At 40.0% G+C, this 24,183-nt stretch overlaps 2 protein-coding genes and 1 long non-coding RNA gene across 7 annotated transcripts in view; 1 reads left to right on the top strand and 2 right to left on the bottom strand.

Annotated features, from left to right (window-relative positions):
- The window catches only part of LOC125330385, a 134,361-nt gene that overhangs the window by 98,226 nt on the left and 11,952 nt on the right, over positions 1-24,183 (top strand). Inside the window, exon 4 of the long non-coding RNA XR_007205484.1 lies at positions 23,219-23,377. This is a non-coding gene — a long non-coding RNA (uncharacterized LOC125330385). The remainder of the gene's footprint in view (positions 1-23,218; positions 23,378-24,183) is intronic.
- Positions 517-9,443, bottom strand: RGS21 (regulator of G protein signaling 21). Of its 4 annotated transcripts, none has more exons than XM_048313433.1 (8): positions 8,995-9,443; positions 8,163-8,437; positions 5,795-5,990; positions 4,841-4,923; positions 4,684-4,737; positions 3,413-3,474; positions 2,069-2,235; positions 517-1,120 (listed from the first exon to the last, which is right to left on the bottom strand). In XM_048313433.1, the coding sequence occupies exons 4-8, from the start codon at positions 4,849-4,851 to the stop codon at positions 917-919; spliced, it is 498 nt and encodes a 165-aa protein (XP_048169390.1). In that variant the 5' UTR covers positions 4,852-4,923; positions 5,795-5,990; positions 8,163-8,437; positions 8,995-9,443; the 3' UTR covers positions 517-916. The 4 variants fall into 4 exon arrangements, with proteins under 4 accessions (XP_048169390.1, XP_048169391.1, XP_048169393.1 ...); XM_048313434.1 differs by having other exon boundaries at positions 5,795-5,957; XM_048313436.1 differs by lacking the exon at positions 4,684-4,737 and having other exon boundaries at positions 518-1,120.
- Positions 11,552-20,581, bottom strand: RGS18 (regulator of G protein signaling 18). Of its 2 annotated transcripts, none has more exons than XM_048313424.1 (5): positions 20,241-20,581; positions 19,462-19,563; positions 16,228-16,292; positions 15,025-15,191; positions 11,552-13,141 (listed from the first exon to the last, which is right to left on the bottom strand). In XM_048313424.1, the coding sequence occupies exons 1-5, from the start codon at positions 20,357-20,359 to the stop codon at positions 12,887-12,889; spliced, it is 708 nt and encodes a 235-aa protein (XP_048169381.1). In that variant the 5' UTR covers positions 20,360-20,581; the 3' UTR covers positions 11,552-12,886. The 2 variants fall into 2 exon arrangements, with proteins under 2 accessions (XP_048169381.1, XP_048169383.1); XM_048313426.1 differs by having other exon boundaries at positions 16,228-16,289; positions 20,241-20,577.

Below are 24,183 nucleotides of genomic sequence, written 5' to 3'. Positions count from 1 at the left end.
AATCATAACTTGCTGGTTAAAGATAACACCATGACTAAATCCTGATTTACATGATCGCTTTACAGCCTAAACTGTTTCTTATGCCTACTTTTCTGCTTTAGCTGTGCTTTATTGAAATGAAATTGGTAAATGAATTTCACTGGTAACAATTAATGAAATTATTTCTTCATGAGTGCATGGGGACAGTACCACTGATATATTGGAAAAGCAAAGAAAATGGATTAATTGAAAATTTACAAAGAAAGATATACCCAGTTGTGGGTTTTTGACAAAATGCCTAGGCAATTAATAATTGAGACTTTTCAATAAAAAAATTAAATTAACACAAGGAAAATTGAAGACAGCTGTATTATGAAACATTAATTTGCTCTGAATGCCAAGAACATTTGTTAGGAAGCAGCTTCCTATTTATTAAATATTATCATAGCGTGTTACCGACCATATTTCTACTTCTGCTGTTTTGAATTAGTATATAACATGTTTAAAAGAGGATTTAAAATTTTCTGCAAGCTACAAATAAAATGATAAATGCAAGAGTAAATGTATTCAAGGCGCCTGAAAGGGATTTATTTTTGAGGCCATACGTCTAAAGAGGAATCAACAGCAAACAAGAAAACCAAAACATTCTGCTTAAAAATGTCAAATCTCTTTGAAAAAGGAAGCAAACACTGCAAAAAAATGACAATGGCAAACTTTTTTATTAGGAAGGTAGCTCAAGTGCCTAGCATATTCCATCCTGCTACCTGACTATCGCTCTGCTGCTATTAGAAAGTATCATGTGCATTTTGTGCTTAAAAACAAGCTCGCTCAGGTGATTCTTGAATGTGGCTTCTGCAATCACTTTAATAATTAATAATTATCTGTACTGAATTGCAATGGGAGGCATTATCAACTCATAAAGCCTCAGGTTTTTTCCTCACAGAAATGGAAGCCATCTCTTCTGATTTCTGTCCTGGTGCTTCTTTACCAGTTCCTTGTACACTTCTGACCTCAGAAACCTGGGGAAAGAGTCCTTTGCCATGAGGCTGTAGATTGACCTCTGAGCAGCATCAAAGCAGCTGAGGGTGGGCTCAGAGATGTTCTCAGAGATGTCGTTTTTGGTATGGAAATCAATATTGATCTGTAGGCAGAAAGGAGCATGAAACCAGCGTCAGTTTGCTTGGAAAGCTGAGGTCTGTTTGTGCACAGGACACAGTCTGCATTTGAATTTCCTCCCAAATAACCTGACTGATGCAAATAAACAGGAAGCTCATCCCTTCCTTTTCTAGCAGACTGAATTCTTCATTTTATTTGGCTCTTAAAAAGATGGCATCACTGAAAAAGAGAAGGTAAAAACTTGCTTTTGATATCTCATCTTTCTGCCAAACCAAATCTTAGGAAGTACTGATTATCAAAGAGTAAATTAAAAGTGAAGGTACTCAGCATCATTTTAGATTTTGGCCTTATGTATTTTGTAAGGATTTTTTGATTCTTAACAATAATAAAATAGATTTCAATCATGTGTAAGACATGGGGACATCTAAAGCACTCTTGCTAGCAAAGGCAAAAACATCAGTGTAAAAGTTTGAGGTGCAGAAAATGAATCAAGATTAATAAACAATTTGTTCTTTCACAGGAAGCCTTTTTGAAATAATGATAAAATTGAATTCTGTGATGGAAATTTTTGCATTCTTATCATGTCAAAAATACCTATACAAAAGAACAAATGCAATCATAAACCTACCAATACTCTGGTACCTGAAATACAGTGGAAATGGTGCTTACTGCATTATGAAAAATGGTTAGAGAAAACAAATTATATTGAATATAAATTTCCTTAAAACTTCAGGTAGAAATTTCAGAAGGTGAGGTAAACTTATTCCCAGTGTGAAGAATGGAGAGTGCAAACCATAACGTCTTTGCTTCACAGTTCCACAAAATGTTTCCTACCTGGTAAATAATGAACATGAGAATGGGAGGTACAGCCAGGTGGAATTGTATTTTCTGTCATTCCTTGAGGTCTGGATCTGAACTTTCCACTTCATCCCTATCCTCAGTACCCAAAGCACATAGAGAAAAAACTCTTTACCTCCTTTGGAGCATCAGCTTGTATGAAGTCAGAATAAATCTTTCGGGCTTTTGAGGCAATCTTGCTGGTGGACTTGGTTTTCTTGAAGTCCTCACAGGCCAGCCAGAACTCCACATTCTCTTCACTGAACTCTGACTTCAAAAATGTCCGAAAAGCTGCCAGGCCCTCTGGGGGAAATGTGTGAGATAGTGGGTGGAGGAGAATTCAAGACCAGTGCAATTTATACACGTGTGTATGTGTACATTTATATTTCTGCTGGGTATATACAGTGTAACCCATGTATCTGCCACTGTTTTGCATGTCAGCCAGCAGCCAGGTTTGAGAAGCTGCTGCAGGGGAAATAAAAAGGAGCTAAAATTATAGCACTGATAAGGGGACTAAGAGAGTTTTTCGATGAGTTGCTGACCAAGGATTGCTCCCAACAGCTGCCTGCTGTGGTTTGGTCTCTTTAGCACTTTGTTAAAAGGGGATCCTGGAGGTTTTGGTCTTCAAGAGGATTTGTAGTGGCCAGGAAATCAGAGATTTGAGGCTGACCTCTGGGTTAAGAAGCAAGCAGAAATGTAGGTCACACTGTGCTGGTGTGCTCCCCACACAGCTGAGTTTCCCTGCCTAAATGGTGCTTCCATCTCCCTGCAAGGAAATATTAAGACTTGGATAAAAGATGGACTCGTTGTTACTTCTTTGTTCCTCTTTTTAATTTTTTTTCACTTTGAAGGGGAAAAAATGAGACAAAGGTTTGTTTGGAAAAAAACCTGTTTTAAAATTAACCCAAATCACAAGTTCTGAGAAAAGAAAGATGACAGTACCCAAATTTAATTGTGTTAATCAAGTTAATTCTATCCAGGAACAGTGTGGAGGCACCCCAGCATCCAGGCCACAGTGTTACTGCAAGGAAATGGGGCAGGGGCAAGGAAATCTCCAAATTGCCTGTGGTTTGTGGTGTCAGGTCTGTAGAAATGACATTTCTGGGAGAAGTGACTTCAGATATGTCATTTTTTGTTTGACTGGAAGTCACTGCACAGCATGCATATTTCTTTGGAACAGGAATACCTAAGAAAACATTTGTCGGTTTTTTATGTAAAAGTATATGAAAAATGAAACTATTGAAGGGAATTTAGCAGTTACCTTAATAAAATCTATTTCAGAGCATTTCTGCCTGCCTGTGAGCTCTGGCTAGAGGTATATTGTGTTTGCAGCTTGGACAAACCTTTCAGGACAGCAGCTCTGGTTGGTTCAGTGCACGTGGGGAGCTGAACTGGAGAGCAGCCCGAAAACCTGGCAGAAATGTTTGCAAACGGATGACACACGTTTTAAAAACACATCTATTTTCCCATCAATTCCTACCTTTATTGGCTAGTACTGTATCCACAGACTCGGACCAGGCCATGGTTTCCCCAGCATCTGACCTGTGGAAACAACATCTACTCTTGAAAATAGCATTGTGATCTTTGCCCTGTGCAGCCTGTGGTGGCTGAGAGCCTATGGTGTGGCTGGCTGCTAGGGAGAGCAGGGGGAGCCAGTCATCCTACCCTACACACTGAAAACCAGAAATATTTGACACTGCTGACTTGATTATTCATCCTGGAAATACTCATAATGCTTGAAGCTGCTGGAGCTCTAATAAAGCATAGGAGAGATAGGAAAGTTCTAGAGCTTATGCTGAATTTCTTCTCGAGTTCCAAAGGATTAAGCATTAATTTGTATGACACTTTTTGCTTGGAATGACTGGAATTGTCTAAAATGTTATCAAGCTAACACTAGTAGGAAACATGGGCCTCATACCAGCTTCTCAGTGGTATAAATAATTGAGTAATTTCATAGTTTTGGCTCTTCCTCTGCAGCTTGCTGTAGGCTTCTGCTAGACATGAGGGCAAACACTTTGTTCTCTATAATACTGACAGTTTTCTTAAAAAAAAAAACTCAGCACAAAAAAATCCCAAGCGTGCTCGAATTCTGTAAAAAATATTTGATGTTCCTAAGGGGGCTGTGAGAGCTCAGCTGTCAAAACCCTGCTCTCTGAATTATGCAGGTTAGTTTGAGAGCTGTGTTCCACCACCACTTCTCAGCATCACCAGAAATGGTATTTTCTTATTGCAAATTTATGAAGAGATTATATGACAGTGTCAGGATATTACGTGGCTGTAGTTATAATTATTACGAGGGATAGTGGCAGCAACACCTTAAGCAAGCTTTTTTGTAGCTCTCAATTTACTTGTATCCAGAGTGCAAAAATAATATTTAAGCAGGAAAAAACTGTGCATATTTATATATAAACACATACATGAGGGAAACTGGAGTGCAAATATAGTAAGTCTGTGAAAACACAAATGAAAACTAAACATAGCATTATGTTGTACTTTGTAAAACATCATGTGATGATGGAATTAATCAGCAGACAGGTTTTTTTAGCAACAGTAAGAAACTTTTATCAAATATATAACAAATTTTCAAGATTTTTATTAGATGTTTACTTGCTTTCTTGTCAAGCAAAAAATCAAAACGAAGGACCAGGATAAACCAGACAGTTCTGCTTCTTGTTCTTATGGACAATATTAGTTGTTTTAATATTTACTCACCACTCAGAGCCATGATCTCACTGACCATGTGGGACTTACTTTAATGGGAATGGCAAGCAGAATTGACAACAAGGGATCAAAATGGTCATGTCCCTTTCAAAGGGGGAAGGAAAATAAAGCTGTGCGGATTATTCAAACGTGGTCATCCTGTCACATAAATCTCCTACGATTAAAATAGCCATAAACAGCAACTTACTTCACAGGCATTTTTTGTTCCACTGTGGGTTTGTCTGACTGTCACAGGGAAGGCAGAGTTTCTTCTTCTGACTGATCTTCAAGCTGAAGGTAACATGACAGCAGGAACAATACGGTTAGCACGTGAATAACCAAACAGGACAACGCACACTGGCAAAATGTTTTCAACATCTTCTTTAAAATGATTTCTTTCAAAAACATGGCATATTTTTTAACAGTGCCATTCACACCTAACAGTGGTCATAACACAAAGGGACTGGGGCCAATGGCAGCACATTCCTGCCCAGGAATGTTCAGGTCACGGGTGGTGGAGCAAGTCCAGAGAAGGGCAACAGGTAGTGAAGGGGCTGGAGCACAGGTCTGGTGAGAAGCACCTGAGGGAGCTGGGAGTGTTTAGCCTGCAGAAAAGCCCCACAGGGGACCTTGTTGCTCTCTAGAACTGCCAGAAAAGGGATTGTAGTCAGGTGCAAGTCTATTTTATTTGTCTCGTCTCTTGATAATTGTTCTTACATCCCCAGCTCTTTGCTTCCTCTGTGTAACCCTTGCTGTCCCTCACTCTCCTGAGCAAGCAGGCTTTACTGATTGATTTCTTGACTCCTTCCAAATCTCGTCCTGAGGCCAAATCCTTTACTCACATTACCCAGATTCCTGGTTCTCAGTGTCTCCACTTGACATAAAATTCCAGTGGTTCAGGAACAGGGATCCCATCTTGCAGACCAAGGGATTTTTGTCTTCTCGGTTAAAATATTTTACACCTAGTAGAGCAGTCTTAGGAGTATAGGTCCTGTTTGATTTTTCTCTATAGTACAGTCACAGACAAAGCTGCCTCCTGCCTGCCTGAGAACATCTTTCTTATTTTAGCCATGTCTATCTTCTGAGGTCAGAAATAAAAACCCAAGCACCACATGCCATGTTTCACCCTTAGCAATGGTAAGAGGTTATTCCTTATCCTTACCTTTTGTAGATCTGTAAAAGAAGTTTCAGGCCAATCTATCTGATGAACTTCGCATGGGACAAAAAACCAGTGAATCTGGTCAATTGTGCTCCAGAAAGATGAAATCAGATGGAAATAGATCTGGAGAGGTGCATTACTGGGACGAGCAGGAGAACTGAACTGTCTTGCAGGAGAAGAATAAAAGACCAGTTTGTCTCTAAGATGAAAGCACAGAGGAGCTATGATTGTCCTCTGTATACACAGAGGTAACCCGGTGAGAAAAAATAATTATTTTAGCATAATGGTTATAGAAAAAATGTATATAAACAGCCAGCAAACAAATTCAGGCTGAAAACCAGAACAAGGCTTCACAAAATGTTGTTTTTTGCAGTCTCCCAGTAGAATTTTTTGCTTTCTCTATTCCTCTGTACTTTGGAGATAGAGCTTCACATATTTATGAGATTATTTTAAATTGTTGTCTTTATTAGCAGAAAACTAGAAATGATGACCCAAGATAACCCTTTCAGTCCCACGTATTACTAAAAAAGATTCCTGGCAGCAAAATACAAATCCTTTCTGTAATTCCTTATCTTTGCATCTTCTTGCTTCTAAACATTATAGCAGAAGAACAGAAATGTTAATTAACATCCTGATTTTCTGCTGTGATTCTTACTTTGCTTAATTGGTTCCTTTCTCTTATTTCCAGAGTACATACTCTGTGCCAGACAGGACCAAAAGCCTTTCGTGCATTCTGCTAGTGAGACTAACCTCAGCATCTGCATTTACATCAGATCCTTTGGGCCTGATTCAGACCCAGGCTTGAGCTTTGGTAAAGGGGAATAAACATAATACAAAATCCAACCAGTATTTCTCTGAGAGCTCCTGGCCTGGAAGAGTGTAAATAGCTACAACCTGAATTTTCTAAGTGTCATGCCAGAAAAGTCAGTGCAGTTGTGAGGACAGAAGTGACACCAAATAAGGCAACTCGTAATTCTTGGCTGGTTCTATTAATTTCCCCATGTCTAATCCCAGAGGTTCTACTATTTACCCACCTTAGAACTGTGATGGTAAATTAACTTAATTTGGCTATGAGAGGGGGGGTTGCAGGATCTGGGCCTATTTTTTCCTCAATATCATCAGGTGATACACATTTATTTCAAAACAAAATCCCAAATAGGGGCCACACATGCATTTTTAAAATTTCTGTTCTAATAGCCTGATGTCTGAGTGATGCAGACACGAACGTCTCTTAAAGATTTTCAGGGCTGGTGGATATTTTTCAAGTCAGTCTTAGCAGCCACAGAACTATGCTATCTAGCACACACAGTGACTGGATGGATGCTTTTGCATTTTATGGGGTATTGCTCACAATTCACAAAACCACAAAGAAGCTATGAGGGATTCTCACCACTGCACAACATTCTGTCAGTGACTGCTCAGTCTATGCAAGCTGAAAATATTTCAGGTACACAGCAGGTAACAGAGTTGTTGTGATATTTGTTCTGGGGCAATAACAATAAATTTGCTAACCAAAGGTAGGCACAGCCACTTCCTCCCATAGAAACCAGCTGGTTGTATTTCTCTGTGCTTCCTCTGCTTGAAACTTAATAGTGTCTGGAGAGAAACTCTGATATTTCGCTGAAATGTCATAAGGAGAAAAGTGATCTCAGTATTAAAACAAATGCATCAGCTGCTTGTGCAAGTGTATTGGCTATTCATAATAAACAGTATCAAACAAAAGGAAATATGAATATGTAGTAGGGATGGGCTGGAAATTGCATGTAGAATTAGCGCTAAACTTTTGTGAATCTGGGCCCAGCTGACACTGCTGGACCCAGCTGACACACACCCCTGCAGCTTCAGTTCACTCACAGCTGGGACTGGACTTGCAGAGTCACTCAGGCCCTTACCTGCTCAGCTAATTGCAGGGTATTTTTCACTTTATCTGTCAGGCTTCTGGCTTAACATTTCAGTAACTCTCAGGACTGGGCTATGGATTTTTGAGTCCTCTGCCTTTGATGACACAGGAGAGCTGGAACTGTAGGAAAGGGAATGTGGATCTGACTAAACATTCCCAACTTTGCCAATGACCACTGATTTATTAAATATTTAAATCTTCAGAACTTTTAGGCTCGCAGCTTGACTTTTACTGATGCTCAGCTTTTATTCTTTAACTATCTTTAGGCATTAGTTTTGCTGAGTTATCTTCCTTTATGAAAAGCTATTGGCTGTTGAGGGGCGTGAGGCCTGTCATTGTTTGTTCCTCTGACCTAGATACTAATCACAACAGACAGTCTAAAGCAATAGTACATGTTCAAATCATTGGTTTATTAATGGAAGAAATAATTTCCTTTTATGTACGTTCCTAAAAGGGCTGCCTTGTACTCACCTGAGCACAAAGTGAGAAGAGCTCACATTCTCCAGTGGATGTGTTGGTGTTTCCTGGATCAGGTTCAGTGTGTTAAGGCTCTTCAGCACCTGGCCTCTGTTAATTCCATTCCATGCCAAGATTTGCTTGGGTGGTGCTGTCCCCTCAGCAGAACAAAAAGTCACCGTTCTGCTGCCCTGAGCAATCGAAGCCCACAGGGACTTGAGTGCATCCCTTATGCTGGGAGAAGCCAACACGATCCAAGCACTGCTGGCATCCTAAGGACATGGAAACGCCTGTCACAGGGGGATGCAAATACACCTTAATCACAGCACTATGTAAATGCCCGCCTTTCCACAGCACTGCACAGCATGGGCAACTCACAAAATAATTGATATTTTTCCATGTGAATAACTCTGTGTGTCTCCAGTATACCACAGAGTTGTTTTGCATAAGAAAATGAGCTGTTATTTTCCACCCAAGCAAACTATGCCCTTCAGGTGAAACGTTTTGATTTCAAGAACAATCTGTCAAAATGTTTTACAGCGCTCTGGGCTCCTCATATACAGGATTTCCAAGTACGGTACAATCACAAACCCACATTGGAAAAGACACAATTCTCAAGAAAATGTCCAACCAGGAAAAACTGGAATAGCATTAGCTGCAGAAATTTAAAATGAGTCCAGGAAGTTGTGAAGAAACAAGAGTCTCTTAATTATGAGCTAATTTTATGGTGAAGAAATGAGAGTTCAGAGTTGTTCTTTTTTAGGCTTCAGCCTTATCTTCTGTCCTGTTTGAAAAATCTCAACTGGCTGCTGTAGGATTGTGTTTCTTGCTAGTTAATTTTAGTTACCTTTCATGGAGAAGGCAATGGTAGAGGCTGGATTGTAAATCTCAGAGTCCAGATAATTTCCTGTAACACATAAGGGAGAATTAGGAGGAGGTTATGCAGACAGATTCCATTTAGGAAAGGAGAGAGAAAAGCTTTGGTATAAAACCAGAGGGAGCTTTTATGAGACCAGCCCTAAGTGATCAGAGTACAACAAATGGAAGATAGCAACACAGTAGCAAGGAAAAAAGTAAAAATGGAAGCAAGCTTGGGTGGTAGATAGAGGAAATACATTTTTATCTTTGGCACAGAGCCACACAGGAGCTTAAAGGGCATTTGATTGAGGCATTTGACTAAAATGCAAAGAACTGAGCGGGGTCTGGGATAGGCAGCTGAGCAGGGCATAAATTCACGAGCATATGAATCACTGATGAGAGGAAGATGATTTTCTGCAATTTTTTTTCTCAGCTGAGGTCTTTGGCAGCATGTGTGGAAAGGAGAGGGAACTGCATTCAAAGCAGTAGCTAATTAAGGCAGGCTGAGCAGCTGGGGACAAAAGGAGAGGAAAATGATCTGCTGTCTTTCAGTCACTCAAAAGTTGTAGCATGTAAAGGCATGCTATTGATTGCCTTCTTCACCCGAAGGTGGAAATCTGTCTTCTTCTTTGAGATTCCTTGTCTTAGATTTCATTCTTGCTTCTTGTCAGTTGAAAAATCAATCCAGTTGTCTTTTGTTCAGTAACAAATCCACAACCTGAAGAAAATATGTGGTCGTGTATTTCCATCGCCCTCAAGTTAAACAAGAACAGCAGATCATAATTCAGCCAGTTTAAAGTATCTAGTTAGACTGAAGTGCTGAAACAGGAGGCAAACCTTTGTGCCACACAAGTCAGTAAATTGTTTCCTTCATACTTTGTGTCTTGAGACTTCACCAGTGTAAGAAGTGCAGTGTTTGAGCAGGATAAATTATTTTCTTGGTAGGAGGAATATTTTGGGAGCTCTTCCTGAACACTGAATGGCACATATAAATATAAGAAGTTGCCACACAAAACAATCCCCAATAAAAATACTTGCCCAACAGGCTTTGCATATGTATTATTTGCATTAGGGCAGCTCAACAACAAGATTTACATAACTATGGCACTGATTCTGCCAAAACTAGAGAAGCATGACTGTGTTCTCTGGTACTACCCAAAGGTTTGTGCAGTAAATACATCTGCGCACAGCCAGCCCTGGCTCTGATCAATGCTGGAGCAGCATCACAGACTTGTACTAAATCCATGCCTAGTTCATCTTCCAGGGCTGCAGTAGAGCACTAAATACTAGAGTGCTCATTTTCTCTCACTAAAAGGAGCCTCTTCTAGAAAAAACCCTTTGCCAGATAATTATGTCATTTTGGTTTATCTTTGTGTCCTTTGCCTTCCTTTCTCTGAGTTTATCTTGACTTTCTTTTTGCAGTAGTTCCCATGGCGTTAGTCTGCTGTAAATTCAGCTAGGGTTCATAATTATCTTTGGCAAACACACATGCATAAATAGCTACCAGGAACATCTTATTTGTTTGTTTTCACTATAAAACTCATAAGAGGGACTAGCACTGTCAGTACCGCAGACTGATGGGTTTGAGGAAGGCCTCCCTGGAGATAAGCAAAATTTTCCATGTGTCTATGAAATGAAATAAAGGGCGCCTGCTGACTTCTATTTATCATTGCAGACCCTTCTGACTAACAGCTGGGCTTTTGCTAGCAAGAAAACGTCTTACTCAGGGTACTATATTTGTCATGTGGTTGGATTTTGGAACAGCATGAAATACTTGTACCTTTTCATTTCTTTCCTTCATGGCAATCCATCCAAGATACGGATTCTCCACTGATATGAAGGGACAAAATCTCACTAGGGCAGAATTTAGCTGCAAGTGTGTACGTCTTATGTCTGTGTGGAAACAAACCCACAGTTAACACTCAGGTGGGGCTGCTCTCAAATCTGTTCCCTTCCTCCAACAGAGATCCCAATACATGACATGGGAACCTGCATATTTTAAATACCTGAGAACTGGCATTCAGACATAGTTGGTGATATTAGAGATTCTCTCATCACAGAATCCTCAGAGTTGGAAGAGACCTTCAAGATGTAGTCCAACCATGAACCTTCCCCCACCACAACTACCCCTAAACTGTACCCCCAAGTACCACAGCCAGAGGCCTCTTGAACTCTTCCAGAGATGGTGACTCCGCCACCTCCCTGGGCAACGCATTCTGGTGCCTGACCATTCTTTCAGTGAAAAAACCCATGTGCCCAGGTTCTGACTGTCAGAAAGAGCATGTGCCCAGTGTTTTGAGATCAGGGGAGGACGACAGAATAAACCAGCAAGGATCATAGTTACAAACATGTTTCCTCTCTGTTCCCCAGGTAAAGGTAAAAAGCTTGGGATTGTGGCTCAGCAGCGTTTCCTGGTGAGTTTGGACCTCTGTGCACAGTAACAATTTGATTTACATGGCAGTGATTGCAGCTGGAACTGAACCTTAGGTGAAGTCTTCACATCTTCCTCATCAATGTACCAATGATAAATCAGATCCTGACAACTCTTTAAGCAGATCAGATTTATTGAAATCAAGTGAAGCAGACAGGGAAACCTGCAGATCCAGCACTTCATATACACCCCAAATTAACAATAAACACAAAATCCCATCCTCAGGAACTGCAGCTCTTCTTCACCACTTACAGAAGGGGGAGGGGAAGGGAGAAAGCTTAAATTCCACGAGAAGCAACTTAACATACAAGTTACTGTTACAACTAAATTCTGCAGCCCCTTGCTAAACTGAAGCAATGTAATATTTTAGGAACTGCCCCAAGCTTCAAGGGATATTTGCATCAGCTGTGAAAGAAAAGGACAGAACGACTGTGTGTGTGACTAGAAAAGAAAAGTCTGTCTTTGACAGTAAAGAAATAAAAAGGGAGATTTCTCCTTCCCCTTCTATAACCTACAGAGATTATATTAATGACCAGTAGAACTGAAAGTTACTCTGCCTGAGTCCAAGAGCTGCTAATTTTCAGATACATTTTCAAAATAAAAGGCAGAAAAAAAATTAGTACAAAGTTTAGTAACAAAGTTGTTATACCATGACTATTTATAAATAAAAGTAGGAATATTTTATATACATATATATAGACGTGACCTGGTATTTAAGGATACACATTGTATTAAAATAGCTTTCTTGGCCCTTTGTTGCTGCTCATTTAGTTGCAAAAAATTAGAATATATGTATTTGATGCCAAAGCTAATATATACAGCATAACTTAGAGAACAGACATGTTCTCTATTCACAGAATAAGAAAAATGTACCCCCAAAAAATTAAATAGGTATTTTTATGTTCCTCTTAAAATAGGCAATGGCTACATTTTAATTATACATTTAATTATGCAGTGTCTTTAGTTGAAATTCATGTAACTTTGCATTATACCTAATAATGTTTCTGTGTGTTTTACAGTATGAGAAAATACCAGAAATTCTCTGTGCTTAGTGTAGCAATATTGCAGAAACAGAAATATGTGCAAAGGCTGGGTATGGAGATTCTAACTGTGATGAAACTCCGGTACAGGCCCAGGATACGTGTTGGATAATATCAAAAGGCATTTTATGAGACACTTTTAAGCAGGAAATTCAAATTTTTCCCCCAAGATGTGATCGCAGCTTTTGCCTGAGTTTAAAAAGAATTACTGTATGAAAACTTTGCATTCTATGACTTGCCAATATGTTACCTCCTTTTCTATGAAAGTGACATTCTGCTACAGAACTCCGACCTGCTGTAAATGCATTTTATTTTGCTTTACCCCTCATTTATACCTGCTGAGGATTTCGATTTTAAAACACACACAAGTTGCTGCAGTAGCTGGGACTTGTGAGGGCTGAGCTTTCGTGTTACCACACAGTAAAGTCTGGCCGTACTCCCTGGAAATCATTGACGGTGAAGGAGCGGGAGCGTCTCCGAAGGGTGGGACGGGCGGGACTCCTCCCCTTCACCAGGCTCAAGTAGGGCTCGGATCGCAGGAAGCGCGGGTAGCTGTCCTGCTCCATCAGCCTGTACACCGTGGTCTGCGCTGCATCAAAGGTGGTGGGGAGGGGCTGGCCAATGTTCTGGCTTGTGACTTCTTTGGTGTGAAAGTCCAAATTCACCTGGAGGAGGAGGAAAAGTGTATTTGTTTACTGTACATTCATGCGTATCCTCTGTTATTATCCATAGCACTGACACTGTACATTGGTGAGAGTTTTCTGAGAAGGGGAACTCGAATCCCCCACACAACAGAATGTCAACACCACAGAATTCACGTTCAATGACGGCTGTCAGAAAGTCTCCCCAAATGTATCATCGTACCTGGTAAAACAGAAGAAAAGCTCTGATATTTGACTAAAAGTAACTTTCTAACAGTGATCACCGTATAGTTGCAGCTTCCCAGCTTTGCAACACCAGACTGTTACAGAACTCCCCTGTTCTCATTTGGGGTTAAAGTAGAACTTGTTCTAATAAGATGATACTAGTGAATATTAGAAATTTCTGATTTCTGTGTAGTTTGAGTAGTAGGAAGGTGAGGAAATTCTAATAAAATTTTAAAACAAAATATTTAAATGGGTCTCTGGAGGCTTTAGATTGGATAAGCATATCAAAGTGACTATTTATTCCATGTGCTGCTGCATTTATCCTGGGAAATATTTAATTGTATGAGAATTTTAATTAAGTAACAGACACTAATTCAGCACATTATTTTGAAAAATAAGATAAAATGTATTTTAAAAATTGTTGATTCAGTCAAAAAAGTGACTTCTATAATGTGCATTTCTTTTCCTCCCTGAGAGGCACCTGTCATTTCCATACAACTAGTTAGAACAAATAGTTTAGAACTAAGAGCTGAAGGGCAATTAGTGATGAGAGAAGGGTCCACTCATCCAAAATTTTATGATCCCGTTGAACTGTAGGCTCAGAAATGTGGGGGTAAAAGAGTTCTGCTGGACAAGGAACCGGAGAAGAGCTGCAAGCCCCAGAGCTGTGTGGTCTCAGCTGTCAGCTGAACCCAAGGGAGGAAGTCACACCAAAGCCAAGTGCCCAAGGCGAGCTACAGCACCCACACAGCCTGCACCGAATTCAAGTAGGGCAGAGAAAGAAATTGTTATGTTGCTGTGACTTCCCTGCCCTGTCCCCTCCTCAGCTTTCTTCCTGCTCATCCCTTTTCTTCCATCAGTCTGAAGCATTGGCAGTGTCAGCACTTGTTACCTGTTCAGAGCTGCTTCCCCCGAAAGGCACACAGCAGGGAGAGAAATGAAAAGGGACATAAGTCCTTGAAAGTGGGCATTTCCTAGGAAAAGCAGATCTGTAATGTAATTTATGGGAATTGCAGGTGGAAACTGCACCACTTTGCAATCCTTTCACTGAAATGAGAATTATACCTTTGTCATCCTTGTTACAAGGAAGCAGAAGTTACTTCTGCAATTCTGGCAAATAAAAAATAATAATACAGGTATTGGCAAGTGACATATTTGATCTGCTCAAATGTGATAGAAGTACAGGAAACTGTAAGTCCAAAAGACCTATTCAAGAGGTTGCTTCTGATTTCACTGAAAAGTTCATAATCTCCCAACCTGTTCATCTCCTTCTTAGGGCAGGCAAAAAGTATTCCTTTTGTTCATTCATGAGTCCTTTCTAACACACTTCAGTAAATTGAAGAAGTTGTAAATATGAGAACTTTTTTCACTCTTATGATACTACAAAAAGGCCTTAACACTGGTGAGGATTGTCATACCAACATGTTTTTGTGCTGACAGTGGCATACCAAGGATACACAATTCGAGGTGGAGGGGTGGAAAAGGGAGAAGGAGTCAATCAAAACAAGCCCATGCTCCTTCCAGAGTTTTGACTTTTATGATACAGTCTTCTTATGTCAGGGGACTGCATGATTAACTCTTGAACCTGCTTCTGGGCAGGCACTCCTTAAAAGCAGATTTCATCAGATGCACACAATTTCCCCATTGTGTCAAACACTGTGTATAATGAAGGATGTCTTTACCTCTTTTGGAGCATCTTTTTGTATGAATGTTTCAAAAATGGTCTTGGCTTTTGGCAGAAGTTCACGCATACTTTTGCTTTTCTTGTAATCCTCGCAGGCTATCCAGAACTCAATGTTCTCCTCACTGAACTCACTTTTCAGAAACTTTGTGAAGGCATCCAGCCCAGCTACAGAAGGGAAAGTTGAATTCCATTAAAAATTATATCCTCATCAGACAGTTACTCTTTTCAAACAGTCTGTGCAAAGTAGTAAAATACGTTTTGCTCCCTTGAAATAATACCACATTACAGATAATTTTCTTAAAATACATAAAGGTTTGTAAATAAGTGCAACTTTTCCATTATGATCCTGCAAGTCTCATTACAGAATTCTCAGCATCAGTAAAAAAACACTACCAAGATCTCATAAATTTAGAAAGAGAAGTAAGCAAAACACGTGGATGTATGCAGAAGTGACTGACTTTATTCCATCTGAATTTCAATTTAGGTTGATCAAAAGACTATTTGAACCTTTGCTCATAAGTAAACTCTTCTCTAGGAGCAATTTAAAGTGGATGGCTTTCAGCATCCTTATCACTTGCTTTATCCTGCTGTTGCTATGCTGAGGATATTTCCTTTCCCAAGATACTTCATCTGTGGAAGTAATGCAATGGCGTGGATGTGAACTGCTCAGGGAACAGATTTGAAAAGCACACAGTGTCCAGCACTGCAGCTGAAACATACATGTGCCCCTCCAAAATGAAGGCAGGAACATATGTGCATTTGATAATTATGGGAGCAGCAGGGCCTCTCAAATGCTGGCCAGCTTGGAGCTTGGATCCAGTCACTGGCTTAGAAACAAACTGTATCAGGAGTGACAAAGTCTTTTCTTAAGTACAGAGAACATATTCAGTCAGGAATATCTGAGCAATATTCAGATTAAATGTTCCTGTTTACTGAAGGGACTCTGCTGTCTGCTATATTATTTTGTTCAATAAAACACCCAACTTAAAAATTATTTTCAACTATTTTCACAAGTTGACAGCAAGCTATAGCCTAAGAAGATGAGGAGAGCAAGAAACACACTGCTATAAATGACCCATCATACCTAGTTTAGGCAACTGCCACATCTGTTTAAGGGCATAACTGGATTTTATAATTTTCCATCCTTTACCATCCATTTTCTATCCTAACAGTCTGCATGGAGAAGGAAAAAACTACTAACCTTTCTCAGAAAGCAGTTTGTCAAAAGACTCTCCCCACTTCACTGCTTCTTCAGGAGACACACTGCTTAAGAAACAGAAATGAGTTTTGAAGAATTGTTCATATTGTGCATTTAGGAAGCTGTGTAACATATGTCATCTGTTACCATTGTGGCTCAGGGCTGTTTCACAAAGCCTTTGATTAGATCCCATCACTAAAGGAGAGACCATTCTCTTAGGGACTTCAGGAACATTTGCTTTCATTCTTTTCTGACATTTTTTTCCTGCAGAGTCATACTTATTTTTTCATAAAAACATCAGAGCAGAGATTTTTCACTGTGGTATGTGTGTTGTCCTACTAATCTTTAAGGGAATTGAGATCATGTAGCGTGGTAAAACTCGTAAGGGAACCAGGTCTTGTCAGCTATTTAAACTTGAGATACTCGTGCGGAGATGTGGTTTTGAACATGCTCACTCTGAGGTTGTTACCACTGTCTGCTTTTAATGAAACATGCAGAATTCTATAGCCTGAAGACAAAATTGTAGCAATATGGTTTAGGTGTCAGTCTTATAGGGCAATTGCACATGTAGTCTGGTTTCTTTACCACAAACATTTCAAATGTCCCGTTCTTCTGAGACATTGTGCCTCATTTACAAAACTCTTCATATTCTTCATCAAATATGTCAGGTTGCATGTGTTTCACTTTGATTTCAAAAATTCTGCCCTAGGAAACAGCAAAGAAAGGAAAAAAAACCACCTCACTTCATTCATGTAAATACAATTTTGGGGTACCTACTTTTTGGTGTTGTATACATTGAGCCTGAATGCACACCTGAACACTCCTTGGATTTTTAGTAGACCAGAACTGGAGTAAGCAGGAGGTGAGCTGTATCATGCTAGGACTAGGACTTAAATTTTCAGCCTGAAGGTGAAGTCAATTTTTATCAGGTGCTTTGTGGATATGGATGTTTAGAACCATTTTCATTCCAGGGCAAATCACAGTACTCTGAAAGTATCAGTAAGTGACTGGTCCCGGATTAGTTGGTCAGATCAGCTTCTTATGGACTGAATGTTTCTGGAATTTGATCCCACTTCCTAACCAAGGCTTGCTGTTCTGTTGCCTGATTTACACAGTTTGGGCTCCCTTGGCAAAATCCACAGGCACGTGAAGTTTAGATGAAAGGAAATTCCAATCTCTTTGGGAAGGAATTTAAGCCAGTAATCACCCTGGGTTTGCACAGAACTCAAAAGGAGGAATTTTTTTATTATTATTTTAATAGGTGTCACAGGTTTCATAGCTGAAGTCATTGCTTGAAGGAATGAAAATTTTAACTAGGGAGGGGAAAACAGTTCATGAGGAGAGGTACAAATGCTGGAGAAATGAAATTCAGGAAATGAGCACAGGCTGGTAAAGCAGGGGGACTCTGGAGTCAGGGAAAACGAGACCTCACTCCCTTACAGAGTTCATTAGTTATGAGAATTACAAAAAGTACTCTGAACTGTGTCGACTGTGGGTTCCTGTAACTACAGAAATTATTTTGGTCACAGTGAAAGATAAAGCCTTATGACTTCAGACCATATACTCAACCCACAAAGGCATGGAATGATGGAGAAGTTCTTTGCTGGGCTTGGAAACTCCCAGTGTGAGTTTCTGTTTTTCCTTCAGAATCTGCAACAATCCAGGAGCCTCACAGACCCCCAACGCCTGAGTGCAGCAGTGAGTTTGTGCAATAACAGGCAGAAACCAAGACTTGTTCAGCTTTGCCACTTTCTAAATATGAGAAGAAACTAATTTAAACAGATTAACATTTAAAAAAAAGATTAACTTTTAAACTAACGGATTAATTAGCTTTTCTAATATCACCCCAGTTTCCATCTGCAGTTTCATTAAATTCTTTCTACTTATTTTAGTAACTGTGTGAAAAATGGAAATATTAAAAGCTAAGTCAATCACTTAACAAATTTCAAACTATTATTTCACTTTATTATTTGAAAAATAGTAATTTTCTTTTTTTTGTTTGGCTTTTTTTCTCATTTTTGACAAATATAATTGTCGCATCTCTCTAATCTATATATAAAGACCAGCAAAAATCTACAAGTTTCTCTTCCATACAAGAACAGTCAATTGTCTGTTAGTCAGGCACCAGCTGAGAGTAACACAATAAAAGAGAGCTGGCTGAGTGAGGAAGTGATGGTGTGTTATAAGGGGGAAATTCCTCAGAGAATTATTACTGCTCTGAAAGTGCCTCTTCACAGATTGTAAGAATGGAGCGAGTGGCTGTACTTTGTGTTAAATACCTGGGGTGTGTGAGCCACCCAACTCTGTCTGCATGCAGGCAGCTCTGCTTTCTCTTTATAGATGCAATCTTAGAATGGTTTTACATGTCTGGAACCAAGATATCTCAAAATGTGAGCAATAAACATGGCCTAGTTGTCCAGCGGCACCGTGGAAGTGTTTAGATACCCCCTCCCCAGCCACTTTTCCATGGCTTGTAGAAGCTGAGTTTGGGCCCTTAGGTGATTTCTACCATGTGCTCACAACTAGAAGGGCTTGTAGAAGCACTGCAGGCAGCTTGGTCCCGAAGTGGGAACTGCTGAAACAAGACAAGAGTACGGTAAGCACTGAAGTGTTCTGGAGTGGTCTGTGGTGGAAAGAAAGGGCCGGTACATTTTTTAGGCCATGGTGTTGCAGAATTTTACATGTTCCTTCTTCTCAGTCAGGACCTACAAATGCAATTCTTAATGTATCAGTGAGATCTTGGTACTCCATTGAAGTGAGGAATTAAACTCTTATTGAAGTATGCTGAATTTTGGAGACAAGAGTGTTCAACCAATTACTGCAGTTACCGAGGAACTAAAGGCATTCAGTTTTTAACACACATACAGCATTTGCACATCCCAGAAATCTTTGGAAAACTTGCTTTGCAAGGAGCTGTATGATTTTCCTGCAAGCTGCATTTCTGAGTTGATTATTGCTCTGTATCATCAGTGGACTCATACAAATGCTGCTGGCACAAGGTCTAAACCTCTCTCCAAGTGTATGGGGACCAGTGGTGTGAAAACACTCCTGGTGAGTTGCCCTGATGAATACCAGATAATTCTGCACCATTTGCATCCTTGGGCTAGATGGATAACTTTTACAAACCTTCCTCTCTGCCCAGTCTGAATGCCCACACACAGGTAAAGGAAACATCCTGAGTCACACAGGCGCTTCTTGGAAGGAATCCCCATCAACTCAGTCTTTTACCATGCTTACCTTGCTGCTTTTGTCAAGTTTCCAGGTTTGCCAAGATGATCACCTTCATGGAATTCAGGCTTCTGCAGGAGCAGGCTCAGCCTATTTCTCTTCTGCTTAGCTCTACAACAGAATTGGAGTAGCTTTTTAAGAAACCTTGTTGAAAATTGGTTTTTCCCTCTCAAGCATTTTCTGCTTCTGCATTACAGATGTCCCTATTTTCACTTACAGGAATGTTGGTGTTCCTTCTCCTATATATATTATTCACATTAATGGATTTTTCTTCATAGCTTAGCACAAATTTACATATGAAGCACTGGCAAAGAGAAATGGAAATCCTTTCATTTTCAGCATCCTTTTAATTTATTTTAAAGACATAGGGGCCAAACTTCCCATTAAAGAACATAAACAGTTGTCTCAGCGTCTCCTACTTTTAATGTTTCGCAAAGAAAAAAGGAAGTATTGCTTCCTGTCATTTGAAATTTTAGAAAAAAGCTTTCCCAGACCATATTCAGGCTTTAGAGAAGCATTTCTCAGAACTTCTTGCAATCTCTCTTTCTTGGTATTTTTAGATCATTAATTTGATGTGTTTCTTGTCCTCAAAAAAACAAGAGTTCTTTGAGACAACTCTTCTTAAAGAGTAATATTTTACACATATATTTTCTAGGATTGCAGTTTGTGAGTTCTCATACATATGTCAAAAATAAAATTATCTGTGCCCCAAATTCACCCCCACAAGCTATGCTAGAAGAATCCTCCATGTAAACAGAACAGAGGGTCGGCATGACCTGAACACTTACCCAGGCTTGCTCGCCTTGTGTGGCTCTTCCTTAATCGCTGATTTCATGACTTTGTAATAGGGTTTATCCTTCGAAGCAGAAATGTTTAGTTGGGGGAATAAAAGAAGAGGGTTTTCCATCTTCCTCTAGAGAAGCTTCTGGAAAGGTTCCTTTTGCTTCCTCGCCGCTGGGTCCGTGCTGCTCAGGCTCTCACATGCTGCCCCAGCCCGGGCTGCCCCGGCGGGGCCCGGGGCCGTGTCCAGAGGAGGTGGTGGCAGAAGGTGGCTCTGCACCAGCCCAGGCACTGCAGCTGCGCCTACCCGAGGCTTTAACTCTAAACCAAGTGCGGCTCTTGTTTTACCCTCGTCATTTGGGGAAGTGAGACTGCAGCTTTGCAGGGCTCACACAGGCAAACCACAGCCGAGAGCGGCGGCCGCTCTGCGGAGTTAACCTCCTGCTAGGCTTCGGGTGACACCAGCACATGCTCCCAAACACCTGCACATGCTCTAGTCTCCTAAAATTAACTTAATGACAATAATGTCACATAAGGTAACGTACACCCTTATCTTCAGCTCTTAGAGGTCCCGTCTGCCCTTAAGCTGCCCTCTGCAGCCTCAGTGACATATGCTGGACACAGTTCCATCTACAGCATGCTGACCTCAAATTCAGGGTTTCTCAGGGTCTCCTCCAAGCTTTGGTTGATCAGTCATTTTGCAAGCAGAGATTTTAATTTTTGCACCATTCTTCAGAAATGACAACCACCTACTGCTAATATCCAGTTTGTCCACTAAACACCTCCACTTTAACTTCTCTATCTGTGGATTTATTTTTACTTGCAATCTCCCATCTAGGATAGAAAGTCTTTAGTTCAGAAAAAAAAAATCCATGGCTTTTTAAAAAATTTTATTTTGATACTAAATAACCTAAAACTTCTTATTTCAGTTTGCATAAGGTAAAAATGTATTAATCTTTGAGGCTGATCAGCACAAATTACCTCTTCACATACAAGTCTGATGTCACTTAAGTTTCTTGGGTTTAAGTTAATTTCTGTTGGAGATGTCATAGGAACAATACATCTACTAAAGAAACATCTTCAGTGTTAGCTGAATGAGGCACTGGAAAAGGTTAAAATTGTGCAGTAGTGAATTGATTAAGAATTAAATAGTTCTCATGTTTTAAATGGCAGTGTCTCATTTTGATTACTCAGGCAAGACATTGAGCTTTGAGGGGAAGACATGACCTCGTTACCTCCCATAATTTTGTTGAGTTCTACTTATATAGGTAGTTCTGGTGAGAGTCCCACTGTGGTCTTTTTCTCGTGACTTGTGGAGCTGAGGAGGATGGAAATGGGAGATACTAATATTCAAAAGAAATTAAAAAAAAAAATTGGGATTCTGCTAGGAATCCAAATTTGTAATATATTAAAAAGAAGCAAAAGATATTATCTATTGTGATTTTTTTTTTAAGAGTGAAAAACTGAAAGAAAAGTCTCGTGTACTACAGATGTGATACAAATTTTAAAATCAGACTAAATGGGAAATAGTGCACAACTGCCTTTTGTAACCCAAGGGATATTAAGAAGCAGGGTTACGGTTTAAACTTCATTTTCAATTTCAGAGTTGGCTTATGCATCATACCATGCATATTTTAAACTGGCTTTAACCACAGCAGTGTTTAATAATTTATTCTGTCTTTTACAGATAAGTAAATAAATATAGACTGCATGATTTTATTTCACTTTTCTGCAACGTGGTGGTCACATGAGCTTTTTTGACCTGTTATGCGTATAAAATACTGTCTGTGCTCGTCTGCCATAATAAAACATTGTTGATTGTAGCCTCCATAGTTCATCTAAGCTGATTCAGGAAAGATTTGGAGCATGAAACATCACTCAGAAGTGAATTATGAGCGGCCACTGTGCCAGGCAGCTTCTAGATGGGGATGAGCAGCTGTGTCAGCCACCTCTTTCAGCACCCACCAGGCACAGTCTGAAGGGCCTGTCCAACCCACTCTTAAATGACCTTAAATGGGTTTTATGCCTTAGATGCTTGAATTATTCCTGTACTACACTGCAGCAATCGTATCAGTCCTGACTGCAGCCATGTGCTGTGCACCTCCTGAGAATTCACTTGGAAAGCTGGAGGAGTGGGGAGAGGGAGGGAATAATCACAAATGGGGGAAAAGTCTTTCCCACACACACACACTTTTTTTTTCCCCCCATTAATAGAAAGCTAATATTAAATCTAGGCCACGAGGTAGCCAAATTGCCTCCAAGCCAGTCTGTGTTTTGTCAGTGCTGCTGCTGGTGCTAATGAGCATCCCTGTTTTGCACTGTAGGCTACAGTAGTTATAGCAACAGTATTAATGACCCTGGAAATGCTTCTGGGCCGTTTTGGGTGCTGCAAGATGACGATATAGAAAAACGAATGAGTTATTTTAAACCAGAAAAAGCAGACCCAGAATACTATGCTGATGACATGACTAGAGATCTAGAAAGCTCTAAAGAAATTTGTGATGAGAACCAAATGTTCTGATTCCCAACTGTTTCTCTAACCACTGAAATATATTAACAAATCTTTTGAGAAGAAATCTACTGATTTTTAAGCCCTCAAATCAAGATTCTCTCTGCAATGTGAGAACAACATTGAGGGCTTACAAAGTTCCATTACTTCTAGAAATACAATTTTCAAGAGTTAGATGAATGCAAAATGTATTTTCCTAATAATCTTCATGTGACACAAAAGTAAAATTGAATAGACCATAAAGTGCAGGATGATGAGGTGATGTCCTGATCCTTTGAGCCTTCCTGTTCTTTGGCTGAAAAGTGTCTGCACTGGCTTCTCTTAGTGCTTGATAAGGTCCTGTCACAGCTGATGATCAAGTCATGCTTGATTTGTATAGACACAATAGCTGCCCTCTGTGAAAGGAACATTGACTGACAGCGTTAGCAACAAGGGCATTGTGCTGTACACTGAGAATGTCATGTTTCTTTTTTACAGGGAGTCACTGAGAGATTCAGGCTTTCAGTTCAGCTGAATAGAAGTGCAACCCCGACTGAGCAGTTCAGCTCAGCACAAAGAACTGGCGAACAATGGGAAATCCTCCTTTGTTAGTAATCCCACTGCATCTCTCTCCAAGGTGTTTTCCTCACTTCCCAGGTAAGTGTAAACTTTGCCTCCTCCGTTTCCATGCTCAAGTTCTGGCACTGCCCAGGCTCCTCCACAGCCAAGCTCCAGCAGTGTTCTTATTCAAATCCAGTCTTACCAGTAGGGCTTTTGTTGGGATAGGTTTCTGCTGAAGGGAAGCAATACTCGTCTTTATGGGAAGAAAAAAAACCCAAAACCAATAGAGTGTTTCTACTGTCCTGTGAGGAAATAAGCATGGAAAGAAACTTCACTGAATTTCCATGTTTCCTTTTCATGTAAAGACATTTGAGGAGATGAAAATTAAAATTATATGTTTTGAATTAATTTGGTTTTAATAAATAATTCTGCTCTTCAGTGACTTCTGAACAATTTATCACTCCTCAAAATTTATAGTTGTTTATTTCTTACTGGAAGCCATAATTGGACCTAAAATTTAATAATTATATGATCCAAGTTATGGTTGGATTTTTTTTATCTCTTGCCCACAAAACAAATCCACAAGGAAATTAGTTTTATTGGAAATGTCGAGTAGAGGACCTCGATGTCTGCTAATTCAGCGAATTTGTTTAGTGGTGCACTTAAAAGATTCATCCCAGGGGAGGGGTTTGGCATTTGAGATACTTCAGTTAGATAAGGAGAAGCATTGCGACACCTGCACACAGCTCACTTGAAAAAACCTCCTTTGTTGCCGCTGTTTAAAAGGAAGGAAACAAAATTGCGTTGCTACAGAAAAGGAGCACTGACAACAGGAACATAACACTTTGCGTTTGGGATCTGCCAGCCAGGCTTCTCAAAAGGATTTTTAAAGCCAGCCCTGA

The sequence above is a fragment of the Corvus hawaiiensis genome, chromosome 9 (genome assembly GCF_020740725.1).
Source record: "Corvus hawaiiensis isolate bCorHaw1 chromosome 9, bCorHaw1.pri.cur, whole genome shotgun sequence".
Lineage (NCBI taxonomy): Eukaryota > Metazoa > Chordata > Aves > Passeriformes > Corvidae > Corvus > Corvus hawaiiensis.
The sequence above is the reverse complement of the archived record's forward strand: the minus strand, read 5'-3'. Positions and strand labels throughout refer to the sequence as shown.

Excerpts from the sequence above, each read along its gene's own strand:
- RGS21 (XM_048313433.1), bottom strand. Across the intron at positions 3,475-4,683 it reads TGCTTGCCATTCCCATTAAA|GTCAGATGCTGGGGAAACCA; the intron begins GTAAGTCCCACA and ends TTGTTTCCACAG. Across the intron at positions 2,236-3,412 it reads TACAGTACTAGCCAATAAAG|AGGGCCTGGCAGCTTTTCGG; the intron begins GTAGGAATTGAT and ends CATTTCCCCCAG.
- RGS18 (XM_048313424.1), bottom strand. The coding sequence starts at position 20,359 with ATGGAAAACCCTCTTCTTTTATTCCCCCAACTAAACATTTCTGCTTCG. Across the intron at positions 19,564-20,240 it reads CACAAGGCGAGCAAGCCTGG|AGCTAAGCAGAAGAGAAATA; the intron begins GTAAGTGTTCAG and ends ATTCTGTTGTAG. Across the intron at positions 13,142-15,024 it reads AAAAAGATGCTCCAAAAGAG|GTGAATTTGGACTTTCACAC; the intron begins GTAAAGACATCC and ends CTCCTCCTCCAG.